The 24392-nt window shown below is 47.7% G+C and overlaps 1 protein-coding gene across 1 annotated transcript in view; it reads right to left on the minus strand.

The window, feature by feature from the left end:
• DOCK5 (dedicator of cytokinesis 5) overlaps positions 1-24392 on the minus strand; it is a 103853-nt gene that overhangs the window by 65776 nt on the left and 13685 nt on the right. Inside the window, exons 5-12 of the mRNA XM_045286563.1 lie at positions 20372-20496; positions 18279-18377; positions 15316-15388; positions 12697-12800; positions 11492-11675; positions 3857-3954; positions 3522-3611; positions 522-622 (exon numbers count right to left, since the gene is read on the minus strand). Coding sequence (XP_045142498.1) covers positions 522-622; positions 3522-3611; positions 3857-3954; positions 11492-11675; positions 12697-12800; positions 15316-15388; positions 18279-18377; positions 20372-20496 — 874 coding nt within the window. The remainder of the gene's footprint in view (positions 1-521; positions 623-3521; positions 3612-3856; positions 3955-11491; positions 11676-12696; positions 12801-15315; positions 15389-18278; positions 18378-20371; positions 20497-24392) is intronic.

Raw genomic sequence — 24392 nt, forward strand, 5'->3', positions numbered from 1 at the left:
GGGGGCTGTGCCGAGTGGACCTCGGATGCCGTCCTTGGCCAGGCACTCATGAACCATAGGCGGGATGAAGGCCGCACTAGGGGAAAAGTAGACGCCACTCTTTCTTGTGCGTAAGACGTGCCAAGCAGAGTTTCCTCATAGTTTGCAAATTAAGCAAATCTATGAAGTACCTGCCGCCTGTGGTTCTATCAGACCTGGCGTCGTCTAATTCTGTCGAACCCCTTAGTACCTCACGGCAAGCCTGCTGACACCCAGGTCCTAAGATCCTGTGTATGCTCCTCTGTCCTCGATTCTGTGCCGCTGCTCCTGGCCGGTGTGGCTCCCCATCTGTAGCTTACCTTGCTGCAAACTCCCACAAGCAGGGGTCTGAACTTGACACCATTTCGACGGTTAGAAGAACTACCAGCAAGCTTAGCACGAAGCCCAGCACATGTACTTGGCGAACCTTCTCATTTCTCTACCGGACAAGCCTTAGGATCCACATCCCTCCACCCAATCTAGTCCCCTTGAGTAGTACTCACACGTATGCCAGGGTGGCGCTGAAGTGCTTGTAAATGTAGGTTTCAAGGACAGGGTTAAAATGCTGGAACTTGATGTCTCCAATGAGTGAGATAATAAATACCTGCCGAAGGTGGAACAAACAAAAACCAACAACATATACACCGCAGCCCGGCACCTCCCCAACTTCCTTCCGTCTCTGGAGCCTTTGCTTCTCTCCTGATGGTTTCCATAGCCTCGGCCCTTTGGGATTTCAGCGCTGAGGGAAGGCCTCAAGGTCTGCGTTTATTTAACACGGGTCATTGGCAGGCGCGGTGAAGAGACCAGTAATAGCTGGCACACCTGGTCCCAGAGAGAAGGTGCTCAGGGACCAGGCAACACACATCACGGAAGAGGAGACAGGAGGAAGGAGGATAAGGAAAGGCGTTTTTTTCCCAATCCCTAGGGATGTCGCTCTTTGAAGAGCCCACATGTGTCTTCTCGAAAGTTGCTCGTGCCCCTAACATTTGAACGTCATCCGAGCATTTCTTCCCCGCTCAGATGGCGACACTCATGGCTGTCTGGAAATGCCCGTCTTTCTCTGGCGTATGACAGAAGAGTGTGCAGGTTAGGAATGCACGCCTAGCCATCCATGCCCAAGGTTAGGGGCCGAGCCTTCTAAAATGGCCCCGGCCTTGTCTAGTAGGCCAGACTCATCATTTATCTTTTCCATCAGCCTGGCAGAGCTGCTCGGACTTGGGATGTGGGTATGTCCTGCCTCCTGGCCACAGCTTTGATCACTAGTTGGCAAGGCCCTGGCCAGCTTCTGGGGATGGCAAATGTGCCATTCACCCTCTTTCTCAGCTCTAACACGTCATTTCACCCAAACAATGAGAAACAGCGGGTTGCCAATGTTGGTCTGCTTGTGTCTGCTTCCATCCCTCCGTCGCCATCCTGGCCCTCCCAGGCTCAGATATCGTCCAGCCCGTGTGTGGATGGCAGTTCTCGGGAAGGGTTGTCGGGCTAAGTGCTTTGCATGACAAAGTAATGGGGATACGATTCATCTCTGACGTGTGACTTCAGCAGTCCTTGTATAGACCCCACATAAATCTTCTGTTACTTATTGCTGCTGACAAGGATCACAACCCCCAATCCAGGAGGTAGCAGCAGTTAGAAACAAAGAAGGCTGGATGGTTTCATGTGTTTATGCAAGGAATGCTGACTTCACAAGGGGCCCTGGTGGCCGTGTGGGCTCAAGCCCTGGGCAGTTAACTGCAAACCCACTAGCTACTCCACGGGAGAAAGGTGGGGCGCCTGTGGTTCTCAACCTTCCTCAGGCCATGACCCTTTCATGTAGTTCCTCCTGTTGTGGGGACCCCCAACCACAACATAATTTTCATTGCTACTTCATCACTGTCACTTGGATACTGTGATGAATCGGCGGCTCCTGTGAAAGGGTCATTAGGCCCCCAAAGGGGTCTGGACCCACAGGTTGACTGGCAGGCTCTGAAACACTACATAGGGTTGCTGTGCGTCAGAACTGACTGGGGGGCCACCAGCAGGGCTAGCAGATTGGCCTCCACGGTTACAAAGAGGCCCCTGATGTGTCTACTAGAGCCACACTTTGCTTTCCCTCATGTGAAAGAGAAAGAGTTTCCAAACAGCATCCCGCTCTAGCAGGACCCAAAGCGCAAACGAACCTGCACAGAAGTCAACCGTTTCTAAGGTTACTCCTCCGAATGTAGCCTAAAAGGAACGGTCCGAGAGATGTGTACAAATATTGATATTCAAGGACAGTCCACACAGCTACTTATACAGTTTGCGGAGAAGTGAAATTTCATAATGCGGCTCTTCTATGCACGACCTCTTTGTTGAGAATATTGTAAATTCTAGCCTCAAAGGACCTGTGGTGACGATTCCATTTGGGAGGGAGTTTTTCTGTGCCGGTTCTGGGCAGGATTAAGATGGGGACACATCCTGAACTTCCACCTGACAAGAGGGCACCAGGTCACTGCCCTTTGTGCCCTAGGGCGTCTAATCTGCTGAAATATAAAAACAGCACCTGGGGAGGGGGGAGGGCAGAGCTAGCTCAGAAGCAGAAAAGAGAATTCCCAGGACCAGCAGTAAGCAGAGCTGCCAGGGGAGCAGATCTGAAACCCTGCTGGAAGCGGCGGAGGCTGCAACCAGAGGTATCAGAGGCTGAAGCAGAGACCCGGGACAGAGCACAGAAGCCACGGTAGGGTTCCTGTCCCAGAGGCACAGGCCAAGGACCCCGTGGCTGAGAGGCTGAGGACCAGAGAGACAGAGCTGGCTGCTGGCTAAGAAGAGGCATTGCTGTAGAAACAATGACTTGTGGCAATGTGTTAGCTTCTCTAATAAAAACAAATCCCAAACTAAACTCACTGCCATTGGGTTGATGCCAACGCAGCGTGACCTCGCAGGACAGGGTAGAACTGCCCCTGTAACTCCTTACGGGAGCAGAAAGCCCTGTTTTCCCCCAAGGAGCAGCTGACTTCACACTGGTGACCTTGTACATGGCAGTCCAACTCCTGGTCACGGAGGCCCCGTGACTGTCAGTTCTGCCTGTGGGTTCTGTGTGGCCCATGCAATGCATTACTGAACCTACCAGGAAAGGTGAGTGTCAGGGGGAACGGTGAGAAATGGAGGGGGGAGGCCTGTCTGACCTCTCCCTGGTGGTCACTGGCCTTGGACTCCCTGCTGTAGCCAGAGGAAGTCTGAACTGGCCGCCACACCATTTATACAATAGTAAAACCTGCCAAAGCCGGAGGATATGGGAGGTGGGCACCTGTCAGAGAAGGAACACTCAAAAACAGTTCCCGCGGATGGAGAGTGATGAAAAACTGACAAAAAGCGTTCAAGGAAAACTCGTGAGACCAGAAAAGCAAGGTGGTCCTGCTGGGCTGCAGTCCCACAGGGTTCTGTGTCGGCGTGGAAACCCCGAAACCTACATCACATCAGCGTGGAAACCCCGAGACCTACACAGGTTCAAGAAGAAACACCCGCCCACACGCTGAACTGCTTACCAGGGCGTCAAACACAAGAAAGTCATACGTTTCGTTGTCCGACATTTCCATCATGATGTTAAAAAGCGCGTCTAGTGTGTCTTGCAAAAACTGAAAGGGAACCAGATAAAGAGAGCGGTTATTCGGGTGCTTCCCTTTCCGCTCCATTCAGCAGGAATTCTGCGGGAAGGAGCACTTAATAGAAGTAGTGATAAAAAGAGCATTTTCTTTAAAATTAGCACACTTGCGAAACCACCGAAGACAGAATGTTCTCACTGATAACTGCTTTAGTTAAAAACGTTTACCGACGGCTACAGCGGACGGACACCTTTCTAACACTGAGCGCATGCACATACCTTAACGATTTCTCCTCCCTCCACCTCCATTAGCTTCCTGAGGTTGTGTTTGATGTGCTGGGCGTTGGATCGCCAATTTAACAAGCCCAACAGGTCAACTGAGAAGAAAAGCACAAACCGCAGGCATCAGACGCTCATCGGCAGGAGCGTTCCGGGGACAGCAACAGAGCCTTCTAGACACCGCAGCTGCTTGGCTGGTGGCTCATTCAAGAAGGACGCTCTGTACTCTTCATTTACTGCCTCCTGCTAAGCCAGAAAACACCATGCCGACCCCTCCCAGCCTTCAAAGTGGAGAGAACAATGAGCCACAAACCTGCACCAACATAACATGATATAGTACGACGAGAACTTACATTTCCCGTGATGGCATCACCATCATAAAGAGAAGCCTGACAGCGCTCTCATCCACTCCCCCCACTCGCTCTCCAGGGGTAAGAGGAACTAGCAGGGCTTGCTTGTGCTTATGTAAATTCCCCCACCTTTAAATTGCTGGATTGCTTCAATTTTCCACGCGCACTCGCACGCGCGCGTGCACCCACACACACTCACTCACTAATTCATTTAAATTTGCAAGCACATAGTGGATTTCATCCCTTTCCATTTCTTTCAGATGAGGGGTTTGGAATTATAGAAATCCATGACTCACTCCCATTTCTAACCTGCACTAGGAGTTGTGTGGCTTTGCAAAATTCAACTACTTGCCTAAAGCCACACAACTTCTAGTGCAGGTTAGAAATGGAAGTGAGTCATAGATTTCAACAATTCCAAACCCCACGTTCTTACTGCTCTAGCGCCACACCTCCCCAGGCTTCGGTGAGCAAACAGGGCAAACCAATCTGACTGGTTGCAACTCCAAAGGAAAGCAGAGGGTAGGGCAAGCCTGGGACAAAAATCTTGAGTGTTCTTGGACTTAAAATACAGAATCTTGAGTCTGCGTCAGTTATACCTGGAATAAATGGTGGATTGCTGGAAGTGTCACGGAGAAACATTGCAGGTGTCAGGGCAGGGTTGATTTTGTCATTTTCTTTAGTATTTCAAACTACTGTTAACATTTTTGGAGCAATCGTTAGCACTCAACGACAACCGGCAACGACGACATTTTGTAAAATTAGCAAAACATACTATTTATTGCTAAACTTTTGTAAACTCTTGTGGTAGTTATATAATCTGTTGTCAATTTGAGAGGATTAAGTGTGAAGGGGTGGAGTGTAGCCTGTCAATCAGGTTGCAGCTTGATGAAATTTGGAGGCTCTAAAGAGATAAATACCTCGCTTGAGGTGGGACACAAGCTCACTCCCTGGGAGACATGGCAGCTGACAAGACACATGGAGCTACTCTATTGCCCTGAGCTGGAAGAGTCACGTGGAGACCCCCTGCCAGCACTGAGATGCTTACAATGTCACTGGATCCACAAGACTTCCCACCCACTGGCCTGTGATCTTCCTGCACTTGGCATCATTGCATGTGTTTCTAGAGTCTGAAGAGGACTGTATAGATTGGTATTGGACATATGGGCTAATATTGGACTTGATCTGGACTGGTACGTTTTCTTCTTAATGTACAATTACTCTATATAAAGCTCTTTCTTATACACATCTGAGTGTGTATAAATTTCTCTAGTCTACCCAGGCTAACACAAATGTACACCTGCATCTATATGTTTATAGACACATCTGAGTCTCTGCCTGGTGCAAGAGATGAACATGCTTAGCAATCTACTTCCCCAAAACCAACCACTGAAAACCAATGGAGGACAATCTTACTCTGACACACAGAAGTGTTCCAGGAGTCAGAAAGCCCATGGCAGTTGGTTTGTGGGTGCGCGCACATGCACGCATGCACACACACACACTCAAAGTTGCAAATGTACATGTTAAAATAGTCACTTGGTCTCATGGGGATGTTTTATTGGCTTATTGCCTACCACTGGGAAACCTCCAAAACCCAGCGCCTGCTGACGCCCCTCTCTATTGAAACAAACTGAATGGCCACACAAAAAACGTGGTCAGGCCCACCTATATGGAAGCCCAACAACATTCACACTTTTCTCCCTCCTCAGCAGCAGAATGGGATTGCTCATGACTCCTTAAACTGTGACATGCTCTGAAATGTCCTCATGCCTTTCCTTTGCCTGAAAAGGCCGGACATACTATGAACGAGGGAACTCCTACTGCTATTTCAAGCATTCAAGCTTTCTTTTTTTTTTTTTTTTCATTCAAGCTTTCTTTCCTCTGCGAAGCCTCATCTAATCCTTCTCCCCACCCTGAACATTCACCCCACTGACTGCTTGGGGGTGTCTGTTTCTGTTATAGTGCACAACAGAGGCACACGTCCTGTCTCCCTAATTCATCCCATCGATTGGAGCCCCTTGAGGGTAGGAACAATAGTGCATTCAATCTTATAATTTATCGCATGCCAGGCACCTTAATCATGTGCTCACTAGCTGTCTGATGGAAGAATAAATGAAGAAGTAAACGAGTGGAAAAGGAAATGATTAGCCCTGAATGCAAGCAAAGAGTGAGCTCAATCTGATTCATTAATTTATTAAATCATTCAGCAGACACTTAATAATAGACACTGTTCTAGGCATGGGTTCCCTTCCATCTTCCTCATCTCTTGCCAGTTACTTTATCCCAGGTCAGTTATTCAATGGTATCACTTGGTATTTCACGCCACTCATTATTACCTGACAAAAGGGAACTGGGTATTTCATCAAGGATGACAGAATAGCAGGTGGCCGGGCGAGCTTAAGCACTGTGCTGCTAACCGCAAGGACAGCCATTCAAATCCACCAGCCGTGCTGCTTGAGAAAAATGAGGCTGTCTGCTCCCCAAAAGGTTCCCAGTCTTGGAAACTGTATGGAACACTTCTCTGCCCTGGGGGCTTGCTGTGGGTTGGACTCAGCTTGGAAGGCAGTGACGTTGTTCAAGGGTCATCCAGGGTGAATTTCTACTCAGCAGCATTAGCCCAGCAGAGAACTTCTCCCTCGATCCATTGCTCCAAAGAGATAATCTTTGTATGCCACACCAAAAGGCAGTTAGGGCTACACTGTGGCATCTTCTAGATCATAAGGTCATACAGGCTGGAAGAGCATAACCTGATGTGTGAAAGAGCACTTCTGACTTGCCATTTCTGGGGTCCGCTCAGGTGGATGCATGTAGCTATTCTAAATTTATTTCCATTGCTGTGTAGTGTTTACCCCAGGATGTGGATAAACCACAATTAACCTGTTCACTCTACCATTGACAAACACTTGGGTTATGTCCAGTTTTTGACGACCACAGCAACTCTACTGTATCTATTCTCATGTGTCTCTGTTACACGTACAGCAACTCCTCTGACATGACTAGGAGTGGACTTGTTGAGCCATCAGGAAGGACCACACTGAACCGTATGACAAAATCTCACCTGCGGGCAAACTGTTCGAACCCTGGAGCTCGGAGTAGCACCGCCTCAGGTTTTCCAAGACTTGACATAAACACACGGTCCCATCTTTTTCCTGCAGAGCAGCAGGTGGGCTCAAACTGCTGACCTTCAACCATATGAAAAACTAAACAAACACCTATTGCTACTGGGTTGATCAGAGACTGTCTAAATGTTATATCAAGTGGTTGTGCCCATCAGCGGAGTGTAAGAATTCCAAACCTTTTCTAATGCCGAATAAAAATGACAAGCCTAGATGAAATCATACAGTGTGATTCCATTGATATGAAAATTTTAAATATGTAAAATTAAACAACAGACTTTTTAGGGATACAAACATATTTGGTAAAACTACGAAAAGCAAGGTAACTGTAATCCCCAAATTAAGAGTCGTCATCATACTTGGAAGGGTTTATGGAAAAGCTGGAATTGGGTATTATGTAATTTTTTTAAAAAAAATTTAAAAATAGCCGTTGCCGAAGGAAAGAAGAAAAAAAAAAGGAAAAAAAAAAATTAAAAATAGAAGGAAAAGGCTACTTTTTCAAAGCCATGTCTACCACTTATGAGCTCAGGCAAAACATCTTAGCATTCTAAAATCAAACTTTCTCATCAGTAGAGAGCCCAAGTGGCATAAATGGTTAAGCCCCCCAGGTGCTAACCAAAAGGCAATTCAAACTCACCCAGTGGTTCAGAGACCTTGTGATCTACACGCATAAAAACTCTGCAGGGTAGTTCTACTGTGTTGAGGAATCAGGAATGACTAATGACTAATTACAATAAACCAGAGACAACAATGATAGCTTTATATCCTAGGGTGTTGGAGGGCAGAATGAGGTGAAGCGTGTAAGTGTTCAAGCGCATATTAACGAAACACATGCCTACAAGACCATAATACATGAAGGGAAGGGAGCAGACCTCCCTTCTCTCTCTTTTGGAGGGACACATCCATTCTGACCCTCCATATAGCCCCAGCAACAAAAAATCCTTTACAAACGGAACAACTCTATTTAAAGTGAATGAAGGAGAGAAGGGATGAGGCTATACCAGATATGCCCGTATGACTAGGCCCAGTGGCCTTCACCACTGGAGTCTGATGATCCTCCCACAGCTTAGCAGAAGTGGCTTTGCTACAGTCTCAAGATAAAAGGAGTATGGAGATTCTCTGGGACCAGGGAACTCCTCTAGACAGTTGATGATGACGTCTTCAGCTTTTCTTTTTTTCAGATTAAGTTCGCAATCTTTTTTCACAATTGCGTCTGAACTGTAAGGAGCGGCACGATCAACCTTGGGTGCTGTGCCTTCTGTGATGCTCTGTGGTGCCTCTGCTCCTCTCTCGCTCTTCCCCCTCTGCCCCTCCCTATTCTCGGGAACATGCAGGGCCCAGATGAAGACTGCCCCATTCAACCTTCTCTAGGACAGATCATTAGTTTAAGGCTCTTGTTTTTTGTCGTGTTGAGTATTTTGAGCTCTAAACATCAGGAATGGGGATAACAAAGAGTCCAGAAGGATTCGATGGAATGGAATGGAACTCAGCACCATGATGGAAATGTCTTATCTGTGCATATGCCATGCATATGCCGCTAGCAGTTGACAGGAGACTAGTGTGATTGAGGGACTGAATGTATCATTTCAGTTAAGTATCGGTAACCACACATTGCTAACAGCCCTCCTGGTGGCACAGCACAAGTGTAGAGCACTGGGAAGGTGGGTTGGCTTAGACATCAACACATCACATGTTCAAAGTGAGCCTGTGCCACCTGTCACTGCATGGGTCTACATGTCTGACTGGGTGGCAATTGCGTCAACAATGTATTTGTCTCCTAACAGAAACGTCTTTGCTTTAGGTTGAAAGTTAACTTGACCAAGTTGTATTACAGATTGTCCTCCCAGTCAAATGCTAGTTTGAAAAGGATAACCTACCAGATGTTTAACACATCTGGAATGACACTCGATCGTTTCTAAAGGTGCGAAAATGCTGTCTGCAGTTCACTACGAGTGTTCTGGGGCCAGACTGGTGAAAGCATTGACTGCTAACCAGAGGGTCAGGGATTTCAGCCCACCAGTTGGTCCGCGGGAGGAAAATGAGACAATCTGCCTGGGGAAAGATCTACAGCAGCGGTTCTCCACCTCGTGACCTTTCGGGGCCGAATGACCCTTTCCCAGGGGTTGTCCATGCATCACAGCAGCAAAACGACAGTGATGAAGTAGCAAAGAAAATAATTTTATGGTTGGGGTCACCACAACCTGAGGACCTGTCTGAAAGGGTCGCGGCAGGAGGAAGGTTGATAGCCCCTGCTCTGCAGCCTTGTGCACCACACGGGGCAGCTGTGCGTTGTTGTATACGATTCCCTAGGACACGGAACCTATTTGATAGCCGTGGGTTTGTTTTGATGTATAGTCTACTACCATTCTTACTTCAAAAAGCAAAATCTAGTTATTTTACAATAAAAAGAGAAAACATAAAAGATTTAAACGAGACTAATTCAAACTTGTGGACGTATCCCGTTTAGGCAGCCTTTTCCTGTGGGCGTATCAATGTAATGATAGTAGTACAGATAGCGACCCCTTACATAGTGTGTACTATGGCTAGATAGTGTTTTGATGTAGCTATTCATTTTTACTTACATTAGTTTCACCCTTCAAAATCTATACCATCATCACGCCCATCTTAAAGCAAAGGAGACCAAGGCACAGAGGAGCAAATGACCTGTCCAGAATCAAACAGCTACAAAGTGGCAGAGCGGGTCATGGCGACAGACTTCAGCTTGCCTTTATGTACTTACACAAAATGAGGAACACACTGTGTACACTGCTAGTTTCCCCCATGTCCTTCCTATGTTTTAAAGTGTATTATCGGTCAACTACATATTTATTTCGTTATATCATTTATTTAAATAGATTGTCACTCTTGGACATCTGTGGTGTTTCAATTATTTCTCTATTATGAATAATAGGAAAATATCTGCATACATACATTTTTATATACATTTCTCATGGTTTACTTAAAGTCTAATTTCTAGGAGTCCAATTACTGGGCTAGGGGTCTATATATATTTAACATTTTTATTTATCTTCTAAATCACCTTCCATCAATATCGTACCACCTGCCCCTATTAGCATTTTATTATTCTATTTTCCCACCACAAGAGTACTGTGACTGAGACAAACTTCGTCATGTCTTCCGCGAATGTTTTCTGGCTTAGTTTTTGGTGAGTCTGCTTTTACTTTCCCATATGGGTCAACCTTGAACTTCACTCTGTTGAGTCTAGCTACTTGCCCAAGTCAAAATACTATCCTTATTCTCTGGCCACCCGCGATTCATAAAAACAAACCCAATATTGACCCCCTCTGAAGATCAATGACCACCTGACCCTGGTGTGTACTTTAAATCTAAATTGTTTTGTCTATCTTCGGACTGCCCTAACCCCCAAGTCCCTGCCAGGTACCTAGCTCCAATCTCCTAAAACACCAAAGGAAGTAATCCCGCGGCACAGCAATGGGCTATAGAATTTCTGTGGCAAGTCCCAGGGGTAGCTAATTCTTGGTTCTTGGTTCACAGTACTCAGTAAGAGGCCTTATATCACACACAGGGTAAATGAAGTCAAGGCTGTTACTGGATCTGAGATTCATTTTATAGATACTAAAACTGCTCAGGTGCATATCAGAGATGCAACAGAGAAACAAAATACAGGCTCACTTGGGCTATTCAGCTGATACTATGCTGCTATCAAAAACTCCTAAATGACTGGGTAAAGATCACAAAGCAGAACATGCATGGGGCAAAAGCAGAATTCTCACATGACACCTCCCTGTTCTTTGGGCAGGAGACTGATTACATGTCTGTCAGCATGATCCCTTACGACCATGGCCTCTTGTTCTGTATAATCCACAGAACACGTTACTAGCAGCTTTTCTCATCAGTCAGGAAGGAAACAAGACTTAAAGTTTCAGAGCTGTTGAGAATGAACACATTCACAGGTTTTGTGAAATGAAAACACACTGAAATGCTTTTGTGCTATTTTAAAGATGGGCAACAAAGCCACTGAAGGATCCTGAGCCGTTTGGTCAGTACCACTCCGAACCTCACCGGCAGAGCAGAAGCCAACATGGCCAGCACAGTGTCAGAAGACACAGCATCTCTGCGCCAGCCCCTGGCCTACCGAAGACCAAGCAGGACGCTCATCCTGGTGCCCGTGTGGTCCCCGCACCTACCGTTCTGGGTTAGCTTCGTGGAGCAAATAAGGGTGGCAATCTGGAAGCTATCTTTCGTACTATCCTTGGATGGGGTCAAGTTGGCCAGGGCTTTCGATGCCTGGAGCTCTTTCTCTTCCATCTCTACCCTGGTGCCGGGCAGGGTCAGGTAGAATTTAGCATCCTCCATTCTCTTGTTGTCTCCCTGGGTAGGTGGGGGTGGGTGGGGGGAGAAACACGTTAGGAACACCCAATGGTGGGCAGGATCTCTTACATGCAAACAAAAAAGGTTCTGGTTGGGATCACGGTGTGTTTCATGACACATGAGCAGCACGGCTTCACTGTATTACACTCAACACCCCTTCCAACTCTGAGGTCCTTTGATCTCTCCCCACAGAGGCTGACGCGAGAGTCCAGAAGCAGGGAATTCACGGACTAGAAAGAGCAAGCTGCGAGCTCAAAACCAGTCTAGCCTGGTCTCTCCTAGAGCCAGGAGGTCGACCGGGAAGTAAGGTCGGGTTTTTGTTTGTGCTTTGGTCTCCGAACGTTTTGCCGCTCACAGAGGTACTTCATTGTCTTGATGAGGAAGGAATCTTGAGCTCTGCTTCCCCGAACTACTCATTAAACAAGGAGCCCAAGTTAAGGAGGACACATCACAAAAAACTGCCAACTGTGTCAACATCCCCCTGGAGAGTGCTGGGTGGGACGAGCCCTTGCTGGATCTATGCTGCGCGCTACTATCTCAGCAGAGGCGAGGGCTCAGTGGCAGTTAGAAGGGAAGAATGGGGACACGCTATTGGGGAAAGACACAAAGGCCCACGCGCACATTAAAGGTGCCTGACTCACAGTGATACGAAACCACATCCTACCACAAGCACCACGCTCACCAGCCTCCACCAGGGCACCCGCCTACGTGCCATGCAGGGCCATGCACACAGAAGAGAAGCAGTCAGTTTTTGCCGTGCACTCGCTGTGGAACACCACTGCAGGAGTGGGTGAGATGCTCTTTAAAGGGCAAAATAGTAAGACAACTCACTTTTCCAAACGTTGGGGAGGGAGACCACAGAGACCTCCAGGCTAACAGACGTTACAAGGGGCAAACAAGCAAACCCACATAGAGGTTTCTGCTATGTGTACACATCACACCGAAAGGGGTCTTCAGTGTCAGCTTCAAGAGCAACCGAGCATTCGCAGTGACTCTCGGCGCCTCGTTCTCTCAGTCCCACCTTATAAACCACTAGATCGTGGCGCCCGTCCTGCAGCGTGGTGCCATCCGGGTTCATCAGCTTCACGAAGGCCACCCCAAAGGCGCGCTCCGATTTATCTCTGGCTGAAAAGGCGGAAATACGTGTCTGAGCAGTGCAGCCCCCAGGAGAGCCGGCTGTTGACGATGGCGGATCTCACAACATCTTGCCCTGAGTGGGGACGTTCCCCCACGCCACGACAAACGAGTTCAGCATGCCGCAGTAAGCCACTGCACACACCCTAGCTCAGAGGAGACATTCCCCCCACGGAAGTCTTCTATTGCTCCCCGAGACGGGCCTCTGTCAACGTCCGAGTGAATCAGACGGGCACCCACTAAGCAGCTGAATCAGTAGGGGGGTGTTGACACCGACTTCCCACTCAGGTCAACCTTCATGTCCTACCCACTCTCTGCACCCCTCCTGCTCCTCTTTGAGTTCACACCACCTCCCGACTTACCTGGACGTTGACCCAAGCTTCCTAACTGGCCCGTCTCTAGTCCTGTCCCACTCAGCACACTCCCCACTGCTGCCGAGTGAGTGCTCCATCATCAAATCCAGTCGTGTCACCTGCCAGCTCTGAGGCTTTTTTCAGTGCGACACTCAATGTCTGCTGTTTGAAAATGAAGGGCCTATGAGGCATTGATCAGGATGCCAGGTTTCTGACAGACCTCAGGTTTCTCTTCCCTTCTGCCTCAAGAGAGAGTTCAGGTGGCAGGAGAAGTTGGCATATGAAGCCCAGAGCATTTGGAGAGAAGGCCGGGCCCACCAAGGACATACAGCTCTCCCTCCTGGCCTTCAGGTGGCAGCCTCTGTGCTCACAGGGCTGTCAACCTGGGCGCCTCTAGCGGGCGTCGCCAGGGGCTTGTGGGTCTCTTGTGTATGCCCATATGGGCTAAGTGGAACCCACTGAAGACTGACACCACTATCTGTTTATCCGTTCTCCTGGTGATGGCCATTTGAGCTGTTTTCAATTTAGGAATACCATAAATAGAGCTGTTCTAAACATGGGTATCCCCCCCGACACACACACAAAACCAAACACCCCGTAAAATCTATACAACAGCTCAGTAGCACCTCTATCCTTTATACTCTCTTCCAGCTCCTCTGGAACCAGACGCCTCACTGTCCATCTAGGCCAGCGGTTCTCTACCCATGGGTCGCAAGCCCTTTGGAGGTCAAGCGACCCTTTCACAGGGGTTGCCCGATTCATAACAGTACCAAACTTACAGTTATGAAGTAGCAGAAAGAGAACGTACCTTATAAAATGCCCATGGGGACTAAACAAGAGAGTGCATAAGTAGAGCTCCATACAGTGTCTGGTAGAAATTAAGAGTTCGTTCAACCAAAGCTTAGCATTTTGCAGAACCATGTGAAATGGCTGACAGTCTACTATTCTGACATAAACACAGTTTCTGAGAATTCAGCCCACTGTTGTTGCTATGATCACTGCTCCCATGTCAGCCACACTGAACTCACTTCAGTTCACCAAACACGCGTCTTCAATGACAACCTCTGCTGGGGAAACTTCTATTCACCTTCACGTTTCAGCTTAGACGGAGAACATCTTACACATAACACCCTCGGCAGGGCACAGGGACCGCTGCCAGGTGCTCCATGACAAAGCCTAGACCCCTCTGTCATGGATCACATATGCTGCTGTGTATTCAAACACGAGTTCTCGTCCTCATTTTCCTAAGTGGACCACCGACGCCCTTCTTCGCCTTCCGAACAAGACCACAGAGATTCTACGATAAGTAGTGGGGCCTCTATGGGCTCTCAGATACCCGTGGCTCAGTCTGCAGCCTAGAAGTTAGATGGTGTTCAATAAGTACGTTTTGGGATACAGGATTACAATTGTATATAGTGCCAGGTGAGAACAGAAGATGCTTCCAGAAAATCTGTGACCAACCTGGAATCAATTCCCTTCCCTGTGCATGCTTTAGAGCAATCATTTTGTGAACTGTGATCTCAGCACTGAAATAGTTCTTTCATGGGAAAAGATGGATCTGCTGTTAAATAATTTGAGGGAATCAAGAGATTAAACAGAAAGCTAAGCGAGTTTTCCTGATGCAGCACTTCTCAGCAACACGGCAGCATGCACTGTGACTACCGAACAGCTCACCGCCATTGAGTTGGAGCTAGCCCACAGCAACCACAGAGCACAGGGCAGAACTGCTCCTGGGGGTTTACAGAGACTGTGTCTCTTTCGGAGAGTAGAAAGCTTCCTCTTTCCCCCAACAGTGGGTGGTGCTGATCTTACGACTAGCACCCCAACGTGTGAGCACGACGCCACGGAGGCTCCTGAGTATCAAAGAGGAGGGTGTGATATGTAGAATTTCTCAAACTTTGTACATCGAGGAAGCCCTTTTCTGAGAGCATCTATGAGCATGTCCAGAACTTGAATTACAGAATGCATTGGGGGGGATTCTCATAAAGAGGGACAATCCTGGAAGACCAGCAAAATTCACCGTCTGAATTCCTTAGCATCAGGAAATCCTCAAATAAAGCTGCCACGTGTGCAGTTTGCCAGTCTCTCGTGCTGTAGACCAACGTGAGCACGGTGACAGACAGTACAGTTACCTGTGGAAACGCAGTACTTACATTCCTGTGACGACCTGTGACGGAATGTGAATCTTATATGGCAGCGGGTGACTTCTTCTATGGCCACGGAGACCTGCATTGGAACAAGGAACAGACTGTATTCCTACTCAACTGGAGTTATCAATGACCTCATCTTCCTTACCCCCACCATCAATGTTCATGGAAGCAGCGGTCAAGGGTGCAAAGAACACGTTGCATCTGCTGCACAAGAACTCTTCTAAGTGCTGAACAGCAAGGATGTTACTTTGAGGACTGAGGTGTGTCTGACCGAAGCCATGGTGTTTCCATCGCCTCAGATGCACGTGAGAGCTGGACACTGCATATGGTGCTGGTGAAGGAGACTGAAAGTACCAAGGACTGCCCAGAAAGGCCTCAAACCAATCTGGTTCTGGAAGAAGTACACCCGGAAGTACAGCAGAGGCGAGGGGGCAAGGCTATGTCTCATGGACGTGAGCTACGGTACCAGGAGGACCAGTCCCTGGAGAAAGAAACTGTGCTCGGTGTAGTGGAGGGACAGTGAAAACGAAGAAGGCTCTGGACCCGACGAGTGGACACCGTGGCTACAACGACTGGCTTCACCGTGAGAAGCGTGGCGTGGCGCGGGCCACGCGGTATTTGACTCTGCTGTAGCGTCACCACGACTCAACAGCACCTAACAACAGCCGCTTTCTAAAGAGCACAGTTTGGTGTTGTCTCATTCAAGGAGATTTTGCCATTCTCAAACCCAGTCAACCCAGAACAGTGGTTCTCAACCTGTGGGTTGCGACCCCTTTGGGGGTGTCAAATGAGCTTTTCACAGGGGTCGGCTAAGACCATCAGAAAACACATATTTCCCATGGTCTTAGGAACCGAGACACCCCTCCTCTATCCGTCTCCATGTGGGTCCCCCCACATGCACATACGCTCACATATGAGTACCTGGCATGAAGACTGTTACCCATGCTACAACATGCTTCAAAACAAAATTTCATTTATTTGTCATCAGAAATAAATATTTCACAATACAGAATTACATATTGTTTTTGTGATGAATCACTATGCTTTAGTGAGGTTAAATTTGTAACCATGAAACTACATCCTGCATATCAGATATTACATGACGATTCCTAACAGCAGCAAAATGACAGTTATGAAGTAGCATGAAGATAACTTTATGGTTGGCGTCACCACCACTTGAGGAACTGTATGACAGGGTTGCAGCATTAGGAAGGTTGAGAACCACTGACCTAGAAGCTAAGTCTTTACTGTTAGTGTAGGTTCTCAGTATGGAGACACTACAAGTTTCTAGTATTTTCTCATGTATGAACCAGACGCTATTTCAAAGGGAAAGGCTAATATTTTGTGATCTGTATGGGACATTTCAGAGTAAGGAGTATTAATAGAGGGATGTTGCTATGGTAATAATTAGGGTCTACAATAGAAGGGGTCCTTGAGTGGTACAAATGGCTAATGTGCTGAGCTATTAGTTGAAAGCTTGTTGGTTCGCATCAGCCAGAGGCATCTTGGGAGAAAGGACTGTCCATTTACTTCAAAAAAAATCCGTCACTGAAAACTCCATGGAGCTTAGTGCTGCTCTGACGCACACCGGGTTGTCAAGAGTCAGTCTATAGCAACGAGTTTCTTATGAGAAGGAAAAGCTCACACAGAGGCTGCGTCAGGGAGCCGGTGGTGCCTTACATGCATAAAGGGAGCAGAGACAAACAGGGATGTTGGGCATCGAAGAAGAACGAATGACACAAGTTAAATCTATTTTGGCAGAATATTAGACAGTGAAGTATTATGCAAGTATTGAAAGATATGATTCTGATAAACCTTTAACACCTTGAGCTAAAGTAGGTTTAAAAAGCAAAATACAAAATAGTATAAATAGGAACTGAAACTCTGTAAAATATACAAAATCATTGGAAATGGTTATTTCGACACTGGGACAACTATTGTATATACCCAAGTATCAGCCGAGGCACCTAATTTTACCACAAAAACTGCATTAAAAATGTGCTGAAAAACTCGGCCTGTACACGAGTATATACGGTAGTTTGGTTTGGCTCTTTTAATTGACGTACTTGTCCCATTTTTTATGAATCTTCTATAAAATGCTCGTGCAAATTTGAGAATCAGGAAAAGACTGATAGAGCTTGGGTTCAGAAGTGGGCTCTGGGTTCGGCTTTGGCATTAAGTAGCTACAGGTTATTGGGAAGTCATGTAACCCCTTTGGATCTTAGTGCCTTCATCAGGAGGAGGGCATTGAAATACCAGGTGGTAGGCACTGGGCTAGTGTGGGGACCAAACAAGCAGATGGCTCTGAAAGCACTTTAGAAATCTGTAATTTTACAAAGACAACAACCACTCATGGCCACGAAGCCCTTCCAACTCCCAGTGACCCTGTCTGACAGGGTAGGGCTGCTCCTGTGGGTTCCGAGACTGGAACTCTTTACCGGAGTGGAAACCCTCGTCTCTTTCCCACAGAGCAGCTGATGGTTTCAAATTGCTGACCTCCAAGTTAGCAGCCCAACCCAGAACCGGCAGACCACCCGGGACCTCCCTCATGCCACCAGGGTGGGCTCCATCGGAGGCTCAGAAAAGTTGGTGAGAGGTCAAGAGATTAGGCATGCTAGGAAATGAGTTGCAGAGAGCAGCAAGGTGACTGAACCTTTCCATTTGGTGTTCAATCTTTGTGACAGTCTAGTCACGCATCGTTACAGCCACTACTTATTCAAACCCCTACACCTTGCTGAATGCAAATGTTCAGCACACCGAGCTTATTCGAGCGAGATACTGTCTTCCAACAGAATGATCATCATCGAAACAGCGCACCACAGACCACCCAACTAAACCTTCGGGATAAAGTAAGACCGATCTCTGGCTAAAAAGGAAGACAAAGATCTCAGCAAGGCCGACCCTGCGGCGGCGCTGTGCTCGTCACATGTACAAAACGAGAAGGGAAAAACACGGGGCGGGCTCACCTTGACGGTCTCATACCAGCAGGGCTGCTTGACTTGGTAGTAGACCACGGACTTGTACTCTGAGATGCCTTCATATCCAGCACCGGGATGAATCGCTTTCTTTGGAGGGGGGGAGAAATTAGGAAGAGACAATGACCATGAGGAAGAATACCAGTACTCCGTCCATCATGCCCAGACGCCCAGAAGCTGATTAAAGTCAGGGTGAACAGGAGAGCGAGGCTGATGCGTCACGGTTGTGTGTTTGAGAGCTAAGTCCACAAAGCTGACGGTAGCTAAGGGACAGCCCCGGATTAGCACTCTTCTCTCCAGGAACGGATCCTCTCATCCATCCTCAGCTGCACAGGCTCCTCTTTCTGCTTCTCTTCCCTTAGGCAGCACATGGGCAGCGAGGGTGACCAGCTCTTTCACATGTGCAGACATACTGGTTGGAGGCCAGCAGCTTCTTCCCAGGACATTCTACTTTGAGAACTTGGTGTATAGCCTTAGTAAGTACATGGAAACTCAGGGCAGACTCTTCCCCTAGGAATGCACCACTAACTCAGGAGACTTAAGCCTTGCTTGGACGCTTCCCAGCAAGTTAGAAAAACTCAAATAACCAACTAGGAGGAGCTAGGTACTTGGCATGAGTTCATGGGATTTAGGGACCTAGTCCAATAGCATCAATAAAGCTCTCCCATGCTATAATCCACAGCATTCCGTTCATCCCTTTAACACAGACTACTTAGACTTGACTTAGTAAATTGTTTGGATAGATGCTTCCTTCCAAGATCATAAGACCTTGGGGAAAGTGAGGAGATGTGGAGTTTGCTGTGCTCCGTAAGTACTTGTACCAGAACACACTCCGTGAGGTTTCCTGAACTTAGGGCAGGGTTCTTGGAGGCCACAGCCCCTCACCTGAGAGGGGCAAGATTTCAGCTGGGGCAATGAGCGCCTCCCTTAACCATCCCCGGTCTAGCCCTTTCTTTGGTGTGAGAACGCAACACGTATTCCTTCTCTGTATGAACAGGATACAGCCGGAGGGACTGGAAATCAGGAGACCTGACTCCATTCCTAGCTCCGTCAGAGATTCCTGTGTTATCTGGAGAATATAACCTAGCCTCGCGGGGTGCCGTTTCCCGTTTATTAAAACAACAGAGCAGTGATAGCTGACCTCTCACCAAGGTCTCTGCTATGTCAGCAATCCCAGTGTGGTCGCTGTTTGTTGAAACATGGTTTCCTTATGTAAGTCTACCTTAAGTAAGAGAAAGAAATATGTCTTCCATTACTGTATAACCTATAGAGCAACCCCTTCCTGTGACGTATGTCTTTACCTGTAATTAGTGGGCTTGCACACCCCCAAAGGCATATAGGCCTGAGTTAGCAATAGAGAGAGCTCCCTCCCTCTCTCTCAGCTCCTCCCTTGACCTCTCCTTGGCTCTCTCTCCTTCCATTTCCCCTTCCCCTTGTCCTCCTTCCTTTCCTCCTCTCTCCATGTGGACCACCAAGCGGGGCTGAGGTGAGCATTGCTACCATGAAATGTGTCTAACTCCATTATTTTAATATCTCTTTTCTCTCATGCTCTCGATGACTTTAATATACTTATATATCTCAACCGTACAATTGTGCTTATTAAACCCATGGTTAGTGGTGGGGGGCTGGCCACCCCACCTCCAACCACATCTCCCGAACACCCATGCCTCACCACCCAAGCCCTGGAGGGTCTTCTCAGCCAAGAGAGTGGCTCAATACAAGGGGCTTTCCAAAAACCCGTGGAAAAATGGGATTAAAAGATAATGGAGCTTTCCCACCACCTTTCTGTAGCCTGCTCAGAACTTGGAAGTGATAAGGAACCTTTGGGGCATGGAACTTTATACATAAAACCATTAGTGGATTGAGATATTTCTTAGCACAGGACAAATGTGAAATTAGGAATCTGAATGGGGCAATTAGCAAAAATGGTCCTTTGCTGATCACAAATCTAACAGGTTTGATGTGTTCTCCTTATAAACACCCGAACACGCCGTACGGAGAGAAGAGTTACAGCCACACGAGAAGTCCACGGCTACTGGAGAGGCACGTTCGAGGACAGCAGCACTGCTGGCACGGCCACATACCTCCAAGAGCTTGCCGTCTTCATCGTACACAGACATGGTCACCTCCACGTTCTTCGGCGTCTTCTTCTTCCCTTTGTCAAACTCGCCGTGAATCAGGGTGACATAAATATCATTCCGAACATCTCCTAGAACAGAACCACCCATCCTGTGAGTGTGGCTGAGAGATGCCGTATCTGAGTTGCGGCATGTGATAAGATAGAAAAGGTAAGGGAAATATGAAACCGTCTGGCTTGGTGATCAACATACAGCACAAGTCTTTTATAAGGATTGCTCTCTGTAGTTTCCCTCCTTCAGTAAAATCCACACACGATTTTACTGAGGGGTAGCTCTTCTTACGAAATAACACTTTTCATCAGCACTTTTTTCTTCCACGTATTAATAGCTGCTATCTAATAATAAGTACAAAATGCATTTTTACTACATTATAGTGGCAGTCTGTTTTTCACACCAAAACATCTTGGGGAGTGTGATATTTTTACCTCTTCTGATAATAGTGTAAGCTAATGTTTACTGTATTCTGACTATGTGGCAGGCAATGTTAGGGACTTATCTGCAGGAATGCAATCTACATAACAATCTGATAAGAGAGATACTATTTCTGTAAGTCTGAGAGTACTTTATGTTCATTTAAATCAACTTAGTTGCCTTGCACCAGCACTAATTACTACTTGCATTTACTTGTTCATTTTTGTTAACTAGTGAAAAACATCTTTGAAACTAACGACTCAAGTCCCCATAGATGGAGCCTTGGTGGTGGAGTGGTTACAAGTTGGGCTGCAACCAGTAAGGTTGGCAGTTCAAAACCACCAGCTGCCCTGAGGGAGAAACAGTTAGTCTTGGCAACTCACGGCCAGTTCTACCCTGTCGGTAGGGACTCAATCGCAGTAAATGAGTGTGAGTGAGTGCGCATAGTAGGGGAAAAGAGTTTCAGATTTATTCAGGTGAATAGAAGCAAGTGGAAAGGAACATCCAAATCCTGGGTAGGAAGGCTTGGTATTATAAAAATGACTCCACACCCTGTGTTGTACCAAACTGTTTCTCCCGGGTAAAAAGGAAACCCTTAGTGCATGTAAAACACGCAAGCTCAAAGGGTGCTATTAATGACAGTGAAAACTTGTAAACAGCCTAGATTTCCAACCACAAAGCCTTGGCTGAATGAATTCTGGTACAATCTGATAATGAAATCATACACATTCATTCCTGTAACATGACCCAACATCCATTCTGTACCAAGCACTGTGGACAATGGGGGGAGCCCTGCATCAGCCTGGCCCTCAGACAACCCAACGTCTAGTCGGGGAGAGATGAAGTAGCCCCAAAATGACACACTTGGATTCTCACTACACACGGAGGAAGGACATCAGAGCTCTGTGACATCAGAGCTGCAGCTATGGACCTTCTGCAGGGGGTGAGGAGCATCCTCTGAGCTGGCTCTGGAGTGATGAGGAGAACAGACCGTGAGGACAGCATGGGCAAAGGACGGGGCGTCCATGTGCGGCGAAGCTCCAGGTAAAGAGGGATGCAAAATTCCCCTGAAGCTGACAGGCCAAGGTCAAAGGTCTACCTTTAGCTTACCTCCATACAGAGAAAAGTCATGGCCAGGCTTTAAGCAAGGGGAGGGAAAAGACCGGTGTGTATTTATAAAAATGCCTCCCTGTTCCAGTGTGGGAAAGAGGGTATGAGGTAAGACTGGGCAGGGAAGGAGAATCCCTTAGGAAGCTGCAGTGCTGTCCGATGGACGGGGAGAAGACAGTAGCCAGGACTCGAATTCTGGAGCAGAAAATGGAGAGTGGATGGATTGGCGGTCTCCTAAAGGGCCATGCACAGACAAGGCTAGGCACTCGTCTTCAATGAGGTATACAGGAGAGATGGGGGTCACGTGTGACTTTCAGGCTTTGTGTCTGTGCAGCTAAATAGATACTGGGGTCATTTGTTCTCCTGGAGAGAACAATACTGAGAAGTCCTGGTCTCAGTGCCTAGTCGTAAGAGTTATACAGAGACGGTGAGTAAGAATTAACTAAGTAAAGAGGTGGGAAGAGCGATCCAGGTAGGGAGGGTGGGAATAGTTATCTACTAAAGTCCTGACGTAGGAAGTAGTTGGATAGTCGGCCGGGAGTTCAGAGATTCTGGGCAAGATAGGGACTTGGGGGCAACTAACGTTAGACGAGGAAGGAGATGCGCTCACCCAGGGAGAGAATTCGAGGAGCAGAAAAGAGCTGCAGCACTGCCCGTGAGTCATTCCAGGCTGACTCATCGAGCCCTCATGGACCAGAGGACAATTGCCCCTGTGGGTTTCTGAGACCATAAATCTTTATAGGAGCAGGAAGTCTCTCTTTCTCCCCATAAGTGGGTGGTGGTTTCAAACTGCTGACCTCAACTGCCCAACGCAGAACCCATTATGTCACCAGGGTTCCTAGAGGTGTGGGAGAAGATAACGAATTAACAAAGGCATCCCAGGAGCCGCCCAGAGGAACAGAGAACAGCAAGAGGGCGTGGGGCCACAGATAACAAAGGAGGAAACTATTTCAAGAAGGGAGTGGTCAATAGGAAGCAAGCCCGGCTGCTTCCTGGGGAGCGATGCTCTCTAGGTGAGAAGTTGGATTCAAAGGCACTGTTGTGGCTGCTCTGGAGAGCAAGGGGGAAAGAAGTCGATGGAAACAGGCTGGATGGTGACTGTTGTTGTGAAGTGCCATAACAACTCTGCACACAACAAGATGCAGCCCCGCCTGGAGCTGCGCCTCCCTCACCACCACTGCTCTGCTTGAGGCCACTGCTAGAGCCGCCGTGTCCACCCAGCTCACTGAGTCGTCCTCTTCTCCACTGAGCCTCGGCCAAGCATGGCGTCCTTCTCCCGGGATTGGTCCCTCCTAGAAAAAACCACCTTCCAAGCACTTGAGATAAAATCTTGCCACGTCTCTTCTGAGGAGCGTTCTGGTCGGACTTCTTCCAGGGCAGGCCGGCTCATTCTTCTGGCGGTCTCTGAAATATCCAAAGTTCTTCATCCGCACCATAATTCCAAGGCATCGATTCTTCTCCGCTCTTCCTTGTTCGCTGTCCAGTTTTCCCCGAGGCGTCTGAGGAGACCGAAAATGCCATGACTCGGATGACATGCACTTTAGTCTTCAAAGTGACATTTTGGCTTGTTAATCTTTTAAAGAGCAGATGTGACCAGCACAATGATGTCGTTTGGGTTCTGGACTGCTACTTTTATCAGCGGTGATTGTGGATCGAAGCTGTGAAATCCTTGGCAATTTCAATATTAGCCCCATTTGTCACGATGCTGCTTATTGGTCCAGTTGAAAGGATCTTTGTTTTATGTTGAGGTGTAATCCACACGGAAGGCCAGACTTGCAACTTCATCAGTGAGTGCTTCTGACCGCTTCATTTTTGGCAAGCAAGTTGAACATATCACAGGTTGCTGAGGAGCCTTCCCCCAATCCTGATGCTGCATTCTCCTTCATGCAGTCCAGCTCCTCAGATGATTTGCTCAGCAGACAGACAGACTGTACGGTGAAAAGGCACAACCCTGATTTCAAATCACGCTGCATCCTCTTGTTCTGCTTCAACTGCTGCTACTTGGTCGGGACACAGGTTCTGCAGGCACACGATGTCGTAGGGTGGAAATCCAAGTCTCTGCAGTGCCATCTGTGGTAGTTACACAATCTGGTGTCAACGTGAGACTATTAAGAGTGAAGGGGTGGAGTTTGGCCTGTCCATCAGGTTGCAGCTTGATGACTTCATTTGTAGGCGCTATGGAGATAAATAGCTCACTGGCGGTCAGACCCACTGTCTCTGCTTCGTATTCCTGATGACAGGACACATGGAGCTACACTGAAGGAACCAGAGCCCTGGAGCTGGAGGATCCACGTGGAGACCCACGCCAGCACTGAGATGCTTCCACTGCCAGTGAATCTACAAGACTTCCCACCCACTAGCCTGTGATCTTCCATTTCATGTGTTGCATGAGTCTGAAGAGGAATTTATAGAATGGTATTGGACAAATGAGTTAATATCAGACTTA

The sequence above is a fragment of the Echinops telfairi genome, unplaced genomic scaffold (genome assembly GCF_000313985.2).
Source record: "Echinops telfairi isolate 266 unplaced genomic scaffold, ASM31398v2 ScPeMD7_9;HRSCAF=40, whole genome shotgun sequence".
In the NCBI taxonomy this organism is placed as follows: Eukaryota; Metazoa; Chordata; class Mammalia; order Afrosoricida; family Tenrecidae; genus Echinops; species Echinops telfairi.